This window comes from Ambystoma mexicanum, chromosome 2q (assembly GCF_040938575.1).
Source record: "Ambystoma mexicanum isolate Mex_15411 chromosome 2q, UKY_AmexF1_1, whole genome shotgun sequence".
Lineage (NCBI taxonomy): Eukaryota > Metazoa > Chordata > Amphibia > Caudata > Ambystomatidae > Ambystoma > Ambystoma mexicanum.
Genome location: NC_090924.1, coordinates 985,527,285 through 985,546,236, shown reverse-complemented (window position 1 = coordinate 985,546,236; position 18,952 = coordinate 985,527,285). Strand labels below are relative to the sequence as shown.

Here is an 18,952-nt window from a genome sequence, read left to right as displayed (position 1 = left end):
CCTAGTGCTGTAGCAACTGGCCCTTGCCTACTAACATCATACTCAGAGTGCCTTTCTCTGCAGGAAATGAAGGGGACAGGAAGGAAGAGAGCCCTAACAAAAAATGGGTCCCTCTACAGTCCTCCCCCTCTCTGATAACTCCAAGTCCACCCCTTTCCCATGCCTGCTGACTTCAAAAGGAATTCTAGTGTGTAGCACCCTGGTGTGTGGCTAGCTTTATATCTGTGCTACCTTGCACCACAATTCCGAGGAGACCTCATCTGGGAGGTGTTTATGCCCTTTCTTCCTGCTAGAGAATTCAAAGTATGCTGGCTATTGTCCCATTTAGCAGAAGCGGGCAACCGAGACTAACCATGAATACACATTTCCCTGACATAGCGGGCCCTGGATTCATAGAGTTGCCACTTGCATGAAATCAAATTGCTTGTGTCTTTCATAATCGTATGCTCTTATGAGTCAGCATATAACAACTAGGCATATTTAGAGATTACCCCGACACCAGACTGATCAGGGAAGACAATAATCATAATTCAGATCAGAGGTGCGGAAGTTAAAAGATTACCTCTGCCTGCAGTGACCATGGAGCATAGCAGCTGTCAGGGATGTACAGTTGATCTTTGAGCCTGCTCTGTGCCAAAGCAGATCTGGTGCCTATCATGTCAGAAGATTAATTACAGCAAGTCACCTGTGCATACTATAATTTTGGCATGGAGCATTTTGCAATGAGGGTATCATTAGCAGACCTCGCTTTCAGAAGAAATAGAATTACCCACATAAACATATTTATTAATAAAAAATCTAAAAGGTTGGGCTTTTACACCCGCACCAAATGGAAATCTGTCACAGCGCCTTGATGGAGCGGCTCTGTGGCATTCATGAAAGGAGGATCTGATTAACAAACCTTCCTTTTAGAAACAGAATTACCCGCATCATTTTAGTATTTTAAAATTCTACCAGAAGGCACTATGTCAGAGTGCTATTGTACAGGTATCTGTCTGGGAAATTCCTACGCCCATGTCTACTTTCGTTATTGTAAGTCATTTCCGATCGGAATTGACATCCCTGTCCTTCAAACAAATGCAAATACAAAATGAGTCCACAAATTATAAATTACTACTTTGTGGAAATGCCTAATATGTTGCAATGTAACAAATGGTAATGCATGCATAAGCAAAACATTTTTTTATTTATTTTCGCTTTTTAAATGTAATGCATGCATAAGCAATAATGAATGTATTTAATTTTCTTTTAATTTCTTAAATGTACATCCTAAAAATCATGCAAGTACTGGGGAATTCTTTGGGCAATGTATGTGATTTATATTAGCACCAGGGAGTGTAGTGTCAGCCAACCAGGAAGCTACGAATGGGGCTTTATCTTTGAATATAAGCCTGCATTCCATTCCTGCTCCCTCCTCTTCCTCATCCTCCTCCTCCACGCTCCCAAGCTACCATCTTTATTAGGCTATCACCCAGGGCAATCCATACCTCACTCTCTAACATCTTCCAACCTCATTGCCCATTCCACCAGACCCGTACACCCCCACCACCTCTTCCCTACCACAGACTCACTCTCACCTATCTGCATCCATCTCCCCTCTTCTGTGCATCCTTGCCATGCCGCAACGGCTTAGAAATAATAAACAGTTTGTCGTCATTCTACTGTTACTGATGGCAACCATTTTGTTTTGTAGTTTTTTAAAGGGATATGTCAAGCACAACCGACTCACACCTTTTTTTTGTTTTTAAAAAAGGAATCCTGTAACAAAAGTCCTGTGGTGCAAATAGCATTAATGACCCTGGATTGGGAGGGAGGGGAGTGGTTATGGCCCTGAGCTCTCCTAGAGACCCTGCTTTGCTCGGGCCTACCTTGGCTCGTGTCTTTCAGACTATTACCAGCCCAGCTCACACCGGTCCTGATTCATTAATGCTAGTAAGCACATGCACTTCACTCACCTTAAGTCAACATATCATAAGCTGCAAACAAATGTGTAACCAACCAGAGCTACTATAGGTGGCAAAATAGTGAATGCCTCTAATGCCACTGAGCTTTTGTACTTCAATTGAACTGTGTTCACTGAACTTAGTGGGGGTCATTACGACCCAGACGTTAAGGGGTTAACAGCGCCGTAAAAGGTTGTAGCGCCGTTAACCCCTAAACGCCTTACTACGAGGTCCCTTTGCGGCTCCTGACCTTAACGGCTGGGCTGGACCAGCCGTTAAGGTAGGGACCCCCAAAGGGACCCTGAAGGTAATTACGGTACCGCAATTTGCGGTACTGTTATTACCGCCTTCCCCTTTCTCATTGAGCCCAATGGGACAAAAATGAAAATGGGGAAGGGCCAATGGTAAATGGGGAATTACCGCCCCGCCAACCTTGGAATGGGGTGGTAATTCCCCATTTCACCATGACGGAATTGCTAATAGCGCCGGGGTTGTAATGAGGGCCAGTATATTTATTCGATAAAGTTTCATAATGTGTCACATGGAAGACCGCTTTAGAGCGGCAAGAGCAAACAAGGGTGTAAAGCGAAGGGGGGTTGAAAGTGGGAAGGCGTAGTATGTTATTTAATGTTATGTTAATTAGGTCTGGAGGGCTTTGTGTTACACTCAACCTAATGAGTTACTACAGGGCATCAACCCAAACAAATGTGGGCGTCGGACCTGTCGAAAACCCGCACAAATCTAAACACAAACAAATAACTGCTGCCCTGAGAAAAGGCTTCGCGAAACAATTGTTTTAATTAGCTGCCTGGCCTTGATATTGTTTCCCTGCAAGCGGCCCAGTGTAGCTCATTCGAAAGCGGAGCTCAATGGGGAGCACACTGTATGCCTAATGTGGGTGGGCTATGGGCGGAGTGGTGTTCTCCACTGTCAATCTCAATGCAGGAGTGAGTCTAAACCTAGAAATAGGGCTTTGGTCGTAGCAGAAGATTTTCTTTTAGAAAGTCGTGAACTCTTGACCTTTTGTGAACCAGGTGCCTGAGTCACTGAAGCCACACATTCCAAGTAAACAGGTCGGTCATGCACCAGTGCTGGCTTTCCAGTGTGGAAATAATATGTTACTTGTGATTCGTTGTTTTTAAACCTTCTCTGTCATAGAACACAGGAATGCCTCGAATACTTCGTGAAAATCCGATTTTGCAAATACATATATTCTGAGAAAGTATCAAGTCTTTTTGCTCCCGTTCAATACAACCTACTATGCAGCAGGTTTTATGGAAGCTTCTTAATAAACCATATACTTAAGATGTGCCCTGTTGTAAAGGTAGGACCATGTAGTGAGCACCTCAACGTCATTCAAAACCCAGCCTACAGTGCTCACTTTTAATTTCCACCATAATGGGAAGCTTTTGGGAGGTGTAATCACTTGTAAATGTAATAGGTCTGCCACCTTTCCTTCAATGTTTTGTATGTAGAGCCTCTGGCTATCTGTGCCAGTGTCTTTTATTTTCTTAATAATAATCCAGCTCTTCCGAGAAACAACTTTTTTTATTGCTTCTGTTTTAAGTTTTGAAGTTTTGAATTCTGGGTTTCACTAAAGCAAAGGCCAAAAAGGGGTCAAAGACATGCGAGTAAGAGGAATGGGCGAAGCGGCAAACAACGCAGCAGCTGTTACTTTATTGTGGTTCTGCACTATCCCACAGCCCACCACCAAATTCCTGCAGAAACACTGGACTCTTCATCAGTCTTCTATGGAATCAGAGTTGGAGTATACCTTCCGGGTCCATGATTGCATGGACATAGTGGACAGACTTCAATCCCCCCCCTCCACAGAGGCTCTTCATTCAGAGTCTTTCTTCTGCTGGCTGCCGCCATTATATCAGGGTTTAGGCAGAATGAGAACAAAGGCACTACCAGGGCAATTCGCACCAGAAAAGTGAGGTATCAGGCTCATGTTACCTCTGCCTCTCTCTCCTGTCAGCTGCCTTCTTTGGTAGGCCCAAATCCCAAGGAGAGCAACAGGACATCCGTGTGCCATACCTGCTCTCCTTCTGCCCCAGCTACCTTCTCTCTTCCCTGGCACCTAAACCAGTAGGTGGAAGACACACAGTGTTTGTGTGCTCCACTCCTGTTGCAGATAAAGAGGGGCAGAGCCTCCCTGGTTACTACTGCCCCACTTGGCTAAGTGCTCTTCTGTACTTTTAGTGGGTCTTGAGGAGCCTGGCAAGCAGGCTGAGAGCACAGATGCTGTGCTTCTCTCCCAGTGCCAGCAATAAGAAGCAGAAGATGCAATCAACAGCCCTGCTGCTGTCCAGTCATGCCCACGTCCCACTGCTCTGTGCCCTTGATTACTAATTGCCAAATGGCTTTGAGTTACTGGTTATTTGCTGCCAACACCAGTCACATAAGGAACGTACCCAGGTAAAAGATGATAATACCAAGCAAATGCTCTGAGGACTAGTGCATTTTCCGGCAATTCCTTGAAAATGGTTTGTGAACAGGGATATATGGCGCAAATATCTGCCAAATGATGTCATTACATAGCACACTGTAGCAATACATGGCACTGGTGGAAAGATACCAAATGTCCGTGGCATCTACTAAAAGATGTGAGCATATGGGCATATAATGGGTATACCTCCCAAATGGTGTGAGTTTCTGGGCATTGGTTGGCAATATCAAGGAAATAATGGTAATAACTGGCAGATGTTATTATCTGGGCACACGGTGGCAACAGATAGCAAATACTGTGAATACCTATGTATTTAATGGCAATCCCTGGCAAAAGTATGGAAATCTGGGCACATATTCGGCATACCTGGTAAATGGTGGGTGAGTACTAGGATTAATGAAGATAATAACCTGCAAACCGGGTGCGTACATTGCAACATTTGGGTCCTTTTTGACATTGCACTTAAGGGTGCATCAAATCATCATGACGGCTTCTACAGCTGCTAGAATTAACGTAATATGAGGAATATCTGCCTACACCTCTCCCCTCATTTAGCCAGAGCCCGCATCTTTATACTTGTCCTCAGCAAATTGGACTACTGTTCAAGCCTGCTCCTTGGTCTCGTCCTCTAATCCTACTCTCTTCTGATTCAAATTCTCAACTTAAAGGTAAAGGGCTCGGGTGTTTGGTACCTGGAACTTGATTTGTCCCGGGGGGCCGCCGCACTGGACCGGACTGCTGCCTGGCCACACCCCGTCCCCTTCATAACCCAAGGACACCCCTGAAGGCTCTGGAACAGCCTTCCTGCCTCCCTGAAACTTGAGGAGAACCATCTCCGGTTACGGAAGCACCTCAAAACCTTCCTCTTTGCCTCTGTTTTCTCTCCCTCTCTCCCCTCCTAAAATCACTGAACCTGCACTGAATCTGCAACTGGGCCACTCACCGATCTCGGTCCTTCGCCCAGCCACTCTTCCCTGCACTGCCTACCTGCACTACGGGACTGTCTCTGTATCCTACAGCCCCTTCTCCCCGCACTTACCCTGCACTTGCCACCAGCTGGCCCTATTATTTATCTTGTATTCTACTAACCATGTACTGCACTTTCCCCTCTCCCCTTCCCCTTGCACTTTTCCCAGTCCCCCTACCCTTGCACTTGCGCGATCTGAATGACACCTGGCCTAGTAGGATCGTTGTTTGTCTCCCCTTGTCCCCCCCGCCTCGTCGCGCCTTGAAACACTTGTGTATAGGCGCGTTAGAAATGCCATATCATATCATATCAGGTGTTGCAGGGGTTAAAACCACAGCATTTTTGCAGGGATATTTTGTAAACACTGCCATTTTTGCCACGATTTTAAGACATGAGACCGTAGAAAGTACCACAGAAAACTGAAAACTTTGTTTTTTAATGAAACACTGCATATAGCGAAACTGAGTCCAAAGGTTCATAGCGGAATGAGAGAAATGTCTAAGAAGATGCTGCATGTTAGGAAATCAAGTGTAAAGTGCCTTAGCAAACTAGTTGTTTCTTTATGTAGGAAAAGTTGGATTTTTGGAAACTGAATTGAGAAAATGCTATTCTTATTTAAAGATATTTGGAAACCAAGTCTAAAATACCACTGCTAAAAGAGAAAGCTAATGTTTAATTAAAAAAAAATGGAATGTTGCAAAACAATATCTGAAGTCCCCTGATGAAGAGATGAAACTTGTGTTTGACGAAACAGTGAATTTTGAGAAACTGAAACACAAGTATCACCAGAACATCATTGTGTTCCCTGCTGTCATGCAGAAAGTTGAAAAAGTGAACTGTTATTTATGTAACCGACTGACATATATCCTAATCCGAGAACACCCAAACTTCCAAAACTACTTTCATTAGCGTGGATGGTGACACCTTGACAACAACCTCAACACATCCTGACGTGCAAACCAATTTATTTTATAAAATCCCATTTATCTGCACTATTGAGTGGGTCATCCGTTTTCACTGTTATCTAGTCTCTTACACTGTTACTCAGTCAAAGATGTCAATAGCTGGAAAATGGTGTTAGTATGTGAAGTGTAAGCTTGCAAGATTTTAGGAAAAATACAGGCTAGTCGAGGATTGAGAAGGAGGGGACAAGGTGTGGCGGAGGGCTGCTTCCTAGCTCATGGTTCTGCATTTGTCTGTAAGAATCCGGTGTCGTTTGATGTCATGCAGCAGGGATCCAGCAAATCAGACTGTTAGAATATAGAGGTTTGCATTGCCTGAGGTATAGTCACCAGGCTTCAGAGAAGTCGCTAATTTGAAGGGTGGTGTTGAGGTACTATACCTGTTAGAACTTTTTCATATAAGCAGCGTGTGAGAGTTCATCACTGACGATAGGTACGGGGTACGGGGGGGGGTTGCTCACACAAAAGAAGTATACATGATGTGCTGGGTCCGGTTCCATGTAATAATGTCGCCACAAGAATATCGCCATGCAAAAATATCGCCGAAAAATTGTCATTTTTTGTGGCAACATTATTGCATGTAACATGCGGGGGACACCCCCGCAACCCTCAATTTTTTTTTTAAATCTTTTTTTTTTGTTTTCTTTTTGTTGCCCCTGTCGCCATATATATGGTCACCCAAATAATATCGCCACAACATTTTCCCGGCGATATTATTTACCGCGACCATATATGTGGCGATATTATTACCTGATACCCTGGGTCCATGTTTTATTACTTGGTGTAATAAGAACAGGTCGATAAGATATCATTTTCATAGATCCTAGATTGGTTGCTGTGATCTTTAATTTCTCTCAATTTGGTTGGTGGAAGAGCCAAGTTGGAGCTGTTTCCTGAATGTATGGTGTCTCCCTTTCAGTTGGAGGTGTTTAGGCAGACTGATTAAAGGTTTTGTGGCCAGAGAGAAGAAATTGGATCGGCCATCGTTGTTTCTTACTGACTTTGGGAACTAGGACAAGTGTAGCGTTGCTTGACCATAGTGTTCTGGAAGAAGTGCAGTGCTGGAACTTCCTTCTGAAGGAGAGGGGTCCCCTTCTATGGTAGGAGCGATAGGCGATGCACAGGGCTTGATGGGCAGCCAGTGGTTAGTAGTAATTCTGGCGCGATATGTTTGAATGCCTTCATTCTGAAGAGTAATCTCGATGCTGCATTTTTAACTCTTTAAAGTCATCTCAGCAGGTGGTCCGGGAGACTGAGATATAGGCTGTTGGCATAGTCTAGTCTGGATGTTAGAAATAAAATCATGGCCATGGGTCTGTGTGGAAATGTTAAGTAAGGCAAGATGTAAGTACCAATGCAAATGACTAAAGCTCTTGGCAAATGGTGTTTCTTTCTGGGCATTCGATAGCAAATTCCGGCACTGTGTGAGTCCTTAGATACACTGTAGCCAACTTAATGTGAGGCAGGTGGGGGAAGGATCTGCACAGAAAGCAAAGCAATAAGCTATTCAGTTGTACACTTTCTGAAAAACTTGAATTTGAATTCGAATATAGTGAGGTAGCATACTTTCTATTTAGTTGTTTTTCTTTTCTTGCTAGGCTGTTTTAATCATGCCCACAAATGACACTGGGCCTCATTACGACCCAGGCGTTAAGGGTTAATGCCGTCGTTAACCCTTAACGCCTATTCTGATTTTAACGGCTGCTTTTAGCAGCCGTTAAAATCCATGGCGCTAACCTGCCATGATGCTAATTACACCACCGTAATTTACTGTGGCTTAATTAGCGCCTTCCCCACTCCCATTATGCCCTATGGGGAAAAAATGGGAATGGGGAAAATGGGAAATGGGGATTTACCGCCCCACTCACCTTGGAATGGGGCGGTAAATCTGCCATCCACCAATGTGTAAACGTAGTTTACACCATGGTGGTAAAGTTGGCGCAATTAGCGCCTGGGTTGTAATGACCCCCACTGTATTGAACTAAAATACTTCTGTTATTTTTTCTTAAACTGATTCAGAACAATGTTATGCGAAACATGTATGATTTTGATATCCTTTGTTTTAAGATGTATCTTATGGAAAATGCTCTTTATGTAAAATATTGAAAAGTTGATCTTGAATCGGCTGTATCAATAAAAATAAAAAAGATGTTACTTGATACTTCATCAACTTTGGCAATATGAGGGCACAACACCAACCGCATAGGGCACATTACCCTAGGCACTGCTGAGATCCCCCTGCAATGTCTGCACTGAAGGCGTTTGCAACGCACTGCATTCTGCAGTAACTATTCTCTCTAGAGCCGCTAGATCCATGCCAAATCAAGAGCCTGAAATAACCAAGACAAACATTTGTAATTGCACATCGTTGACACCCATAAAATATAAAGACCAAAGTGTTTCATTTCAGTTGTGCAAACTCAGCTAAAACGCATATTGTATAACTACTACGCAAACCTCACTGCTTACCATTATTAAAAGAGTTGGCAAAAACAGCGTAACACTTCAGTAAACACTTCAGTTACATCATTACCCTTAGCAGGGTTCCATCCATGTCATGTTGTTTTCCTTTTTTAAATGCAGTCAGTAGTTGACCCAAATACATACATTTCATACATAACATAATACCAGCAACCAGTAATATTTGACCCACCAACCATCGTATGCTTGCACTATACACCCAAACCTAAAGTCGCATCAAAATAAATCGATCCAGTTTACATTTCGTTTGTTAGCGAGAGGGACGTTTTTCAGATGTTCTAATTGTGCCTATCAATAAACGAGCCTCCACATAGGCGAATTCCACAGCACGCTATCCGCCTAGCCAATTTACATGCACACCCATACCAAGATGGCGGCTGGCTTGATGCAGACCCAGCCATTAGATCCATGTCTTTTGAGCCAGGCTTCTAGTTTACTCGCATGAGCAACAGTTTCAATGTATGTTATATTTCCTTCTTAAACCTGGCACATTTTAATATCTGCTTTGTGAAGAGTGGGACTGTGGATGGTGTCTGATCATTCAAACCACACACATATATGGCTGCACATAAAAGTTTGATGTAATAACACAGTTCTATGTTTACTGGGATTCAATCCTAGGAGTGTCTGTGATACACGGTTAGGCATAGCAAATCAATTGTCAAAATCTTCTTTTTTCTTTCTCTTAGTGGCAGAAAACAAAGTATGTGACCCTCTGTGTTCTGACAATGGGTGTTGGGGTCCTGGACCATTCCACTGCCTATCCTGCCGCTACTTTCAACGAGCAAGAGAATGCGTGAAAGCATGCAATATTCTAAAGGGGTAAGCCTGGCTTTGCATACCATAGCACATCTATTGTCTATTTCATGGTTCTGCAATACCAGCTCAATCCTAGGCCATGTATTTTCTGCATACCGTCAGCACTTAAGCGACAGCAAGAGTCCAAAGCTACACTTGAGCAATTACAGTGGTTACGATTTATACCTTAACTGGTGCAGGCATGCCCAGATCTGGGTGCACAGAGTACAGAGATACACCTCACTGATGACCCACAACTCCAAGAAATGCCTGGCAGTACTTCTGGTCTTGTGCAGAAGGGATATGACAAAGTAGTTTGGACTGAACTGCTCATTTTAGGGTGAGCTTAATTTGCATAAGGATGTTTTTCTTAATTCATTTTGTCATTTGTATAGCGCCTTTCACCATAATTATGTTCCCAATGCGCTGTTGTTTGAACGCCCTCGAAGGGACCGGAGTCCAAATTGGGGAGAAGATGGGAGGTGCTATTATGTGTGTGTCCATTTCATCCATTAAAGTTATGTGATGGTGGTCAAGGCCCTGCTAGTCACCCATGTCTGAATGGCGTGTGGATGGGTGCAGCGGAGGTAAACTATGAACTAAACAGGGGTGGGTTGTGTTTAAGGGGATAGAGAATATATGTGGGAAGCTTAAGTTCAAAAATGTTTAAATATTGTTTTGGAGGCTTGCACAAAGCAATGTCTCTGGTTATGATTGATTAAAACTCTTCCCTTCATCACTCTTCATGTGTAACAACTGTCACATTAACTTTAGGATCTCTTTTTTAGACCTCCAAAAGGAAATTAGAGATCCCTGTTCCATTCTGCTCACCATCCTTACCGACAGGTTATGAATCTTGTTCCAGCAGACATTTCCAGAATTTGCTATTTAAAAAATATATATATGCTGCTGTTTTAAATTTAGTCAAGGACCTCAGGAATCTTTATTAAATTGACCTTGAAAACCACTGATGTCAACTGATTTGCATGCAAGAAATGAGGAAAACCTGCGTGCTGCAGTGGATTTCATTCTGTGGCATGTTTCTTATGTATTAGCTCAAACAATCTTCTGACAAGGAAGGCCAAGATTAATTATCAACACTACAGTTCAACACTGTACTGGTTATTCCATTCTCATTAACTGATTTCTATTAATGTATAAGCACACAGGTATTAAATGCACAATTTAACAATGCAGATTATCCAACCAATCGAAGAGCTGATGAATTCCTCTCAAGATAAAATGTCAAATGCCAAAGGAAACAATCAAAGTAACTATGAAGGATTAAGAACATATTATCTCTACTCTTTTATGCTTCAGGGTCTCAAATTCGATTACATATTTAGGCTTTTTTCTGCCCTAGGCCCACTCCTCTCCTTCCAGACTCCACCCCTTCTTAATGCTCCACCCTGTTTATCTTAAAGACATAGAAGCACACATATTAAATAAGTAAATAAGAAGGCAAAAACATTGTAACCCCTATTTAAGCTTGTCACACCAGTATACAGGTAAAGCTTTGAGTTTTTTTGTAGGTTGTGTGTTGCACCAGCTTTTTGGAGTAATTGAACTTTGCAGGAAAACGAGCATAGGTGCACAAACCCAGACTTATGTCAGTCAACCACACTAGAATTGAAGGCACACACATTGGTTCAATTAGCACAAGGGGGACCCCATATAAGCAGTAATCCCACACACGGTTTCACCCGTTAACCCTTGTTACTGGACTTTGACTCAGATTTCAAAGGCGCTTTCACACACAGAAGCATAAACTCAACGCAGAGCACCCCCACTGTGCTATAAGCATCTGAGGATAGAATAGAGTCAGCAATTCCAGCCCTGTCCCTAAAACGACTCCCCCATTGTTTAAGGCCTGATGCAATCCTTGACCATTGCTTGAGCTTGACTTGGGCTGAGGAGCAGGGGTGAGAGACATGCAGTCCTACTATATGCACGTCTTTGTAGAAAAAGCAGGACAGAATTCCTAAAACAATACTCGCAGAGACCAATTAGCATACTGAATGTTCAATAACAATGTAAAAAAATGACACCAGGCGACGTAAAGACCAAGCCAAGTAATGCCAGACCCTTTTTTTTTGGTAAACGGATGTTGCACCTGACCCATTGTGATAAATTAATTTCATTTACTTGCCAACACTACCTGTTTTGTGTTATGTCAAAGAATAGGAATATGCATGCATCATACTTACTGAGAAGGAAATTATGAAAGCCAGTAATGCTAGGAATGATGACAAAATCAATGTTCTAATCAAAAGTCACTCTTGGGTCATTTTACACTTATTTTTTAAAACATATTCAGAGGAAGCTCTCAAAGATGTTCCGCAGGTCCTTACTTTTGGATAATGTCTTTTTACATTTCTGAAATGTATTTACATTGTTAATTTCCCATCCACAAATGTAAGGCTGCAAAGTGATGTGATTGTATTTAAGTTGCTGGACAGCCAGATGAACCTTAACAGTTTACACACAACAAGGGACATGTTAAGGGGTCTGTAAAGTCCTCTGCTGTTTTAAAGTCGTATGTTATGTTATTGTGATGTATACCGTGCACCGCTGCCATTTTCATGGTCTCCAGATGCTCTGGCAGATCTGAAAAGGAAGGAAGGTTGGGAGGGCTTAGTTCGTGGGATTGAGGGGGAAAAAGTGCAAAAGGGCTTTAATGTGCTTCATGTTGATGCAGTAGCTTCAGTTTGGGAAAAACGGTCACTATGTGCTGGTTTGTTTTTAGTTGGCAGACGTTATGTGGTGTTTGGTGTATGATGGATATGGGGTGATTTGTGTGTAATTGGTTTAGTTTCTTGCTGGGTGTTGTCTAGTGTGTACAGTTTGTGATAGTTTTAGGTTTTATCTGCGGTAGAGGTATGAGGGTGTTTTGTTCAGTGTTTCAGGGTGTTTGAGGGTGAGTATGCAGGATATTGGAAAGTATTTAGTAGGGTTAGTGGACAGTTGCATCAAAATTCAGATACATTCAATACAGTGGCTATACTAAAAAATGCAACTAAATGTTGGCTATACTAATAAAATCAGCTGTATTTAGTACAGTGGCTATATTCTGAAATTCAATAAAAATCAATACAGTGGCTATACTAAAAAATTCAGCTAAAATCAATACAGTGGCTATAGTCAGATAAGTACCTAAATGTAACCCACTGGCTATACTTATGCTGCCCCTAAATTGATGGCTAACTTTGGAGCACATCCAGATTCAACACAATGGTAAGATCGAGTGGCAGCAATGGAATGGATTTCAGAAGCACAGCACTGGGTGAGCTCCTTATTCCTACCACCTTACCTGGTTGTCGCATTAGATGGTTTTGTAGGATGTCCAAGGCGACCACACACAAACAGGCCATGGAGGTGCCAAAAGAGGTGCCCTTTTCCAAGGCCCTTATCCGGCTGCCTGGGCAAGGCTGCCCTGGGGGCGGCTCAGAAGTAGTGTGGGTCTGGTCACGTGTTCGAGGCATGGAACAATCCTGGGCTAGATGGGTGGACAGGGGCAGAGGGGAGGCAGGCTTGCACAGGTGCTGGAAGCACCATTGGAAATAAAGCAGGAGGTGCACGGCAAACCCAGAGGCCACAAATTAAACAGAAACACCTTACCCACGAGAATAAATCCTCTCTGTAAACTCAAGAGAAAAGAGTGCTGGGAGTGTAAGGCAGGGTGTAGAGGTCTTGGAGCCTCTGATGTTCCAGCATACACAATCAAAAGGAGCCTGTACTATTCAGACCTGCATTTAGCTATTCTTTGGCATGGACAAACAACTTTTTATTTTGCATGAAAGGATGAAAACATTAATGTGTTTTTATTTTCAGTTTAAAAACATGTTATTGAAATTATATAGCCTCCATTCTTCCTGGTTACAGACAATGGTCCTTCTTTGCAAAGATGGCACAAACATTAAATCCCCCTCTGTCCCAAGGGAGCTGCTCTGAGATGATCTCAGATAACAGTGTGATTTCACCTAAAGAAATGCAGCCTTGGTGCGTGTTTATTCATAATAGCCAGATCAGCCCCTTTTAATCCATGTAGACATCTCTGGCACAAAAATGGCAAACTGGCTATTGCTGGCCTCATAAACTCAGTCGCTCTAGGCGTGCCCCAGTTAGTCTAATTATAAACACATTGCTGATTTTGAGTTCCAGGCTTTGATTCACCTATGTCATACTTGCTTTGGTTTCTCCCCTGCCGCAGGCCTCACAGTAAATGTTTAATGGCTTTGCATCATGCTCCTTGGCCAGATATATCAGAGTTAATCAAATGGGCTCAACCGGAAAGCGTGGCTCTGTTGGCACAGACATTCCTTGGTGCTGGAGCTTGTCTGATACGTTTTACACTCTTCTATCACTGCTGAGTGCGGTCTGTTTCACAAATTAGTTCACATACATAAGAGGTCATGCCTTGCATCATGAATATTGATAAAAGTGGGATTTGTCCCTCTTCCACCAAGCCACATGTTATCCTATCCCATTTGGCACCCCTGGGACTGAGCCATAAGAAAATATGTGAGTCCCACCGCAAACCCAGTGGTCAACGTTCCACTAGGATAGGTTGACTGTCTATATTTTTCCATAGTGTGACTGTCTATATTTTTCCATAGTGTGTGGCAATCGGTTGCATTTTCATCCATGTATACCAATCACTTCTATCATCTAGCATACTAGCATGCTACTGATTTGAAATTCCTTTTACAAAGCACCACTAGAACTTGTGTTTTAATAAATGTACATACATGTATTTGCCAAAAACATAATTCTATGATTTAACCACGATTTTAACATTCTTTACAAACATATCAACCCCAGAAGGATGCCAAATGCTCCACCGGTTGCTGTTTTACAACATTGACATTACTGACCATTTGCCAAGCAATGGAAGGGACTGCACTAATCTGGCATTATGGATGAGAGGTGGAGTCATTATCTCGGGATGATGGCATGCCCCAAGATATGGCCCCAGGCAAAGCTGAGGGGCATCAGTTAGAGGAAGATCATGATCCCAAGTTATAATGACTCCTCCCTTGGTCCATAATGCCAAAGTGAGTGAGGATGACCCCCCCCCCACCCCTTCTGTGTATAGGTCTATTAGCACATAGCGGTAATAACAAAACATGTTTCTAAGCTATGGTGAAGTAAAGAAACATTAGTTTAATAGTGAGTAACGTAACTGGACAACACGTCTTAGTAAATTAAACATGGTTTTATTTTGTACTATTTAAATGACAGGGTTTTCTTTAAGCATTTTAATTGCAAGCTTGTTTAAACTTGAACAATTCTAACATGAGTATGATTTGGATGCAAAGTAAATGTTGTTTTCGATATGAAAGTGAACGCATTTTCCCATGGTCTAGCTTTCTCTTTGGTTCGTTAAATTGGATATTGCGTGTCAAATTGAAGGTAGAGTTCAGGTGGGAGGGTCGTGTGGATAGAAATCCTGCTCAGACACTGCATTACTGATTCTTCAATGCAGAGAAAGTCTTTATGTTGTTTGGGGTGCAGCCAATATGCAGACAATATCAAAACATATCCACTGCATTCCGATTGGCTCAGAGGAGGTCAATAAATACTTGTACATGCTAATATAGTTTAACTTCTGCAATAACTCCTATTAACTCATTGTATCCTAGTCATCATGAAATTGTTTTGATCTGCTTACACTTGGGTTAGACCTTTGTCAAGAGACTAACAGTCACACATATATATGAAAATATATGTGTTGCTGATATATATACTTATTGGTCATTTTTAAATTGGATGTTTTTTTGCATGAGTCGATCACTTATATTATATTTAATTACCACTTTACAGTATGACGCACTCTATGAGAAAACCAATCCCTTCTTTTTGCACCAAATCTGCAACAGAACTGTGCGATCAGACATGTTGAGTTTATATACCCTTAATTGGACTAACAGACAATATTATGATGTGATGGAGTAATGCATACGTTTTCAAAGTCACGTAGATCTTCTTCAGATTGCAAAAAGTTAAAGTGAGGGGATCAAAAAGGTAATCAGCGTTTTACATCCAAGTCTGGCATACAAGGAGTCTGGTGCTGCGAATATGCTATCTAACAGCGATACATCTTCAGGGAAGAACCATTCACTTGTAGACAGAGCAATTAGAAATATTGTACTGCTTAAAGAATGGTCGTACGTATATACTGAAAGCAACTACTGGGGGCTACAGAGGTAGCAATTACTGGGGGCTAGCCAGCGCCATGATGCCTTTGGGCATACGTGTGCTCAATAAGTTCTGATAACATAACATAACATAGTTGGGTCATTTCTTAACGGGTGCAGTAAACAGACATGGGAGCTATGACTATGAATACAGACTCTTCAACACAGCTCTGTCGGGTCCCACAGGGATCACTTCTCATGCCTGTTTATTTTAATATATATCATTTTAATATCTATCTTGCCCTCTGGTAGAACATTATTTATAGGTCTATGCAGATGATATGTTTACTTGTGTAACACAGTTGATAATACTCCTGAACAGGCAGAAGGTATTCAATTGGACCAGATCCTCAGGTGGATGAACTGTATCCAACGTAATGTGTGCAAGATTGAAAACACAGTCCTTGCCCCCCTAATTCCAGGTGAACAACAGCCTCCAACGTTTCCACCTGCAGATTTTCAAAGATCCACTAAAGTGTGGCCTCAGGGCTTAACACAGGTACTCCTTTGGACATGTGACGACTACTTAAAAAACCCTTGGCAGGGATTTCTTCTGCAAATTAAAGCTATCCCATTTTGGAGGTGGTCGTCTGGCGTGGGGTCCTTGAAAGTTCAAACATGCCTGAGGCCCCCTTTAGAATATCCACAGATTTACCCTGGATTAGAAAATAAACTTTCAAACTCCAATACTTGGTCTTAAAGTGAAGCGTTGGGAAGACACCAAGTCGTCTTAGTCATGATGTCCAGTAATATATTCTGTATCACAAAACGAAATATACCCATCAACCATTCCCAGATAACGAGTCATCAATGTTAGAATGTAAAATGTAAAAAATATGCAGTAGGGTCACCAGGTGCCTGTGTTCTTAAATTCCAATGGGATATTGCATTCAGCAATCCCTTATCTGGAAGAGAAAATTTCTAGGTCAGTCCCACCATCTATATTTGTATTTGGGTTTTATATAGCATGAACATAGCGATGAAGCAACACAGCCCTGCACCTGCTGTGTGACCCTGAGAGACAGGAGATATTTGGTTCTCAGGCCACATATTTGGAAATCACTGCGACAAGGAATGAGAAAGACTTCTACTTTGGTGAGATGCGAGGTCCTTCTGATGAAGCACCTCTTTTAAGCTGAGAGTTTAATTTCCGGCTGGCTGACTGCTCAGTGATCAGACCCCTATTGTGATGATGAAGATAATGCTTTCAACATTCGGCAAATTATATTAAAGGACCGACCCCAATGATGCAGTATTGGTATCAAAGACCCCAAAGGGACACCAGTGGAAACTAAATGCTTTTGCTACCAAGTGTCAGGAAAAAGGACTCAATCAATATTTTGAAAGCTAAAATTATGATCTTCAGCCCAATGGAAATGGCAAAGTGTTGCAAATATAGATTCTCCATTGTGCAGGCAGTGTTTGAGGAGGTGCTGACCTATGATTCCTCAGGAGTGCGAATGAGCAACATATGAAACTGGCGGAATCAAATTGACGAGGTATCACAGTTACACATTTTACTAATCATTATGGGAGCTGGAGTGTCTCACATGCAATTGAGGTCCATAAGATGCAGGCCATGCCGGAAGTTACATTTGGTGAAGAATTGTGGGACCATGCAGATATTAACCTCTTAGTAAACGGAGAAAATAGAATTTTGTAACGGCTTTGGAGCCTCCAAAAAGTGCACCGAACATGTCAGTAAAGTTGGAACCGGGCTGGTATGATATTGATTAATAGGTGAAACTCAAGCTCTTGCTTGCTTTACTGGTTGGAAACATGGAATGTCCCTGAGTTTCATACATTTAAAGAGGATTTTCAGGATGTTTAAAACCAGCCAGGGTCAATGAACACCCCAGTGGTATATTAAATAGGTGACCAGGAAGTTGAATATACCATTCCGGAGTTTGAAATTGAGGGGAGCTGGAAGCTATTTAGCTTCTGCTTGTAGTCTAGAAGAGCTTGCTTAGCTTGAAACCAACAGCTACCAGAAGCTACTTTTGGCTCCTCAAGCCAACAGATGCAAATACACCTATGTTAAATTAACTGTGTGCATTTGGGACAATCTAAAAGTAAACATTAGGGCACATCTATACACCATTTAAAGCATAAGGGGTAATAAATAATGGACACAATTATATGTTTGCATCTTAAGTGGAAACTACGTTTGGGAAACGCTATTTATTAGCTCCTTGTTCCCAATTGGTAGCTCCTGGTTCTGGTTGGTGCTGGATACCCAGGAGCTGCTTTTAGCTCCTGCTTATCCAACCTTAATTTCGTGCTCTGCTTTGCTCTGGAGAAAACCAGCCAAGCTGGGATACCAATACAAAGCAGAGCTGAGGAGAGTCTATGAACCGAGGTAAATGGATGACATATGGAAATCTAATGCTGCCCAGAAATTAGTGAGGCACGCCATTTAAGGGCAATCTAATATAGGTTTTGAGAAATACTTAGCTATTCTGCGACTAAAAACTGTGAAAACACTCATGCTTAAGTTAATACTGGGCATCATACCCTTACAAAGTGTAAAGTCACGATGGAAGGGAGGCAACTGCATATATTGTGAATGTTGCAAGGAAAATATTGATAATGTCATTGCACTTGTATTTTATATAGTGCCCTGAGAAAACAGTTCCTGAGACCCTTGTTTAACGAGCATGGTGTAAGGAGTGTTAAAGAAGCACTCTGCCGGGTTAAAACAATATCTGATGAGTGGGCCACTATTGCAATTTTTCATTTCCTTGAGAAAGCCTGGTAACTAAGAACAAACACCCTGGAATTACATCACTTCTAGAACTATGCAAAATGTTATCTATTGGCGACCCTGACTGGAGCTTTACATTTTGCCGATATAATGATATGGGTTATTTATATATTAGGATATGTATATTAGAAGTGCTGAAGATTCTGCTGCCTGAAGATGTCAAATGTAATCTTAAATTGATGATACCCATTTAATATTTTTTTTTATTGCAGTAATATTTTTTCTGAATGTATTCATTTTGAACTAAATTGGCCTAGGAAGGGCTTCTTTTTATACTGTGAATCTAAATTATGAATTGTTAACTTGGATGGCTTTGCTGAAATAAAGTTTTAAAATAAATAAATAAATAGTAAGAATTCTCAGTTACTACTACCATGCCTGGCTGAGC

The 18,952-nt window shown here is 42.0% G+C and overlaps 1 protein-coding gene across 1 annotated transcript in view; it reads left to right on the top strand.

Annotated features, from left to right (window-relative positions):
- EGFR (epidermal growth factor receptor) overlaps positions 1–18,952 on the top strand; it is an 810,606-nt gene that overhangs the window by 693,380 nt on the left and 98,274 nt on the right. Inside the window, exon 13 of the mRNA XM_069648296.1 lies at positions 9,495–9,627. Within this exon, the coding sequence (XP_069504397.1) occupies positions 9,495–9,627 (133 nt within the window). The remainder of the gene's footprint in view (positions 1–9,494; positions 9,628–18,952) is intronic.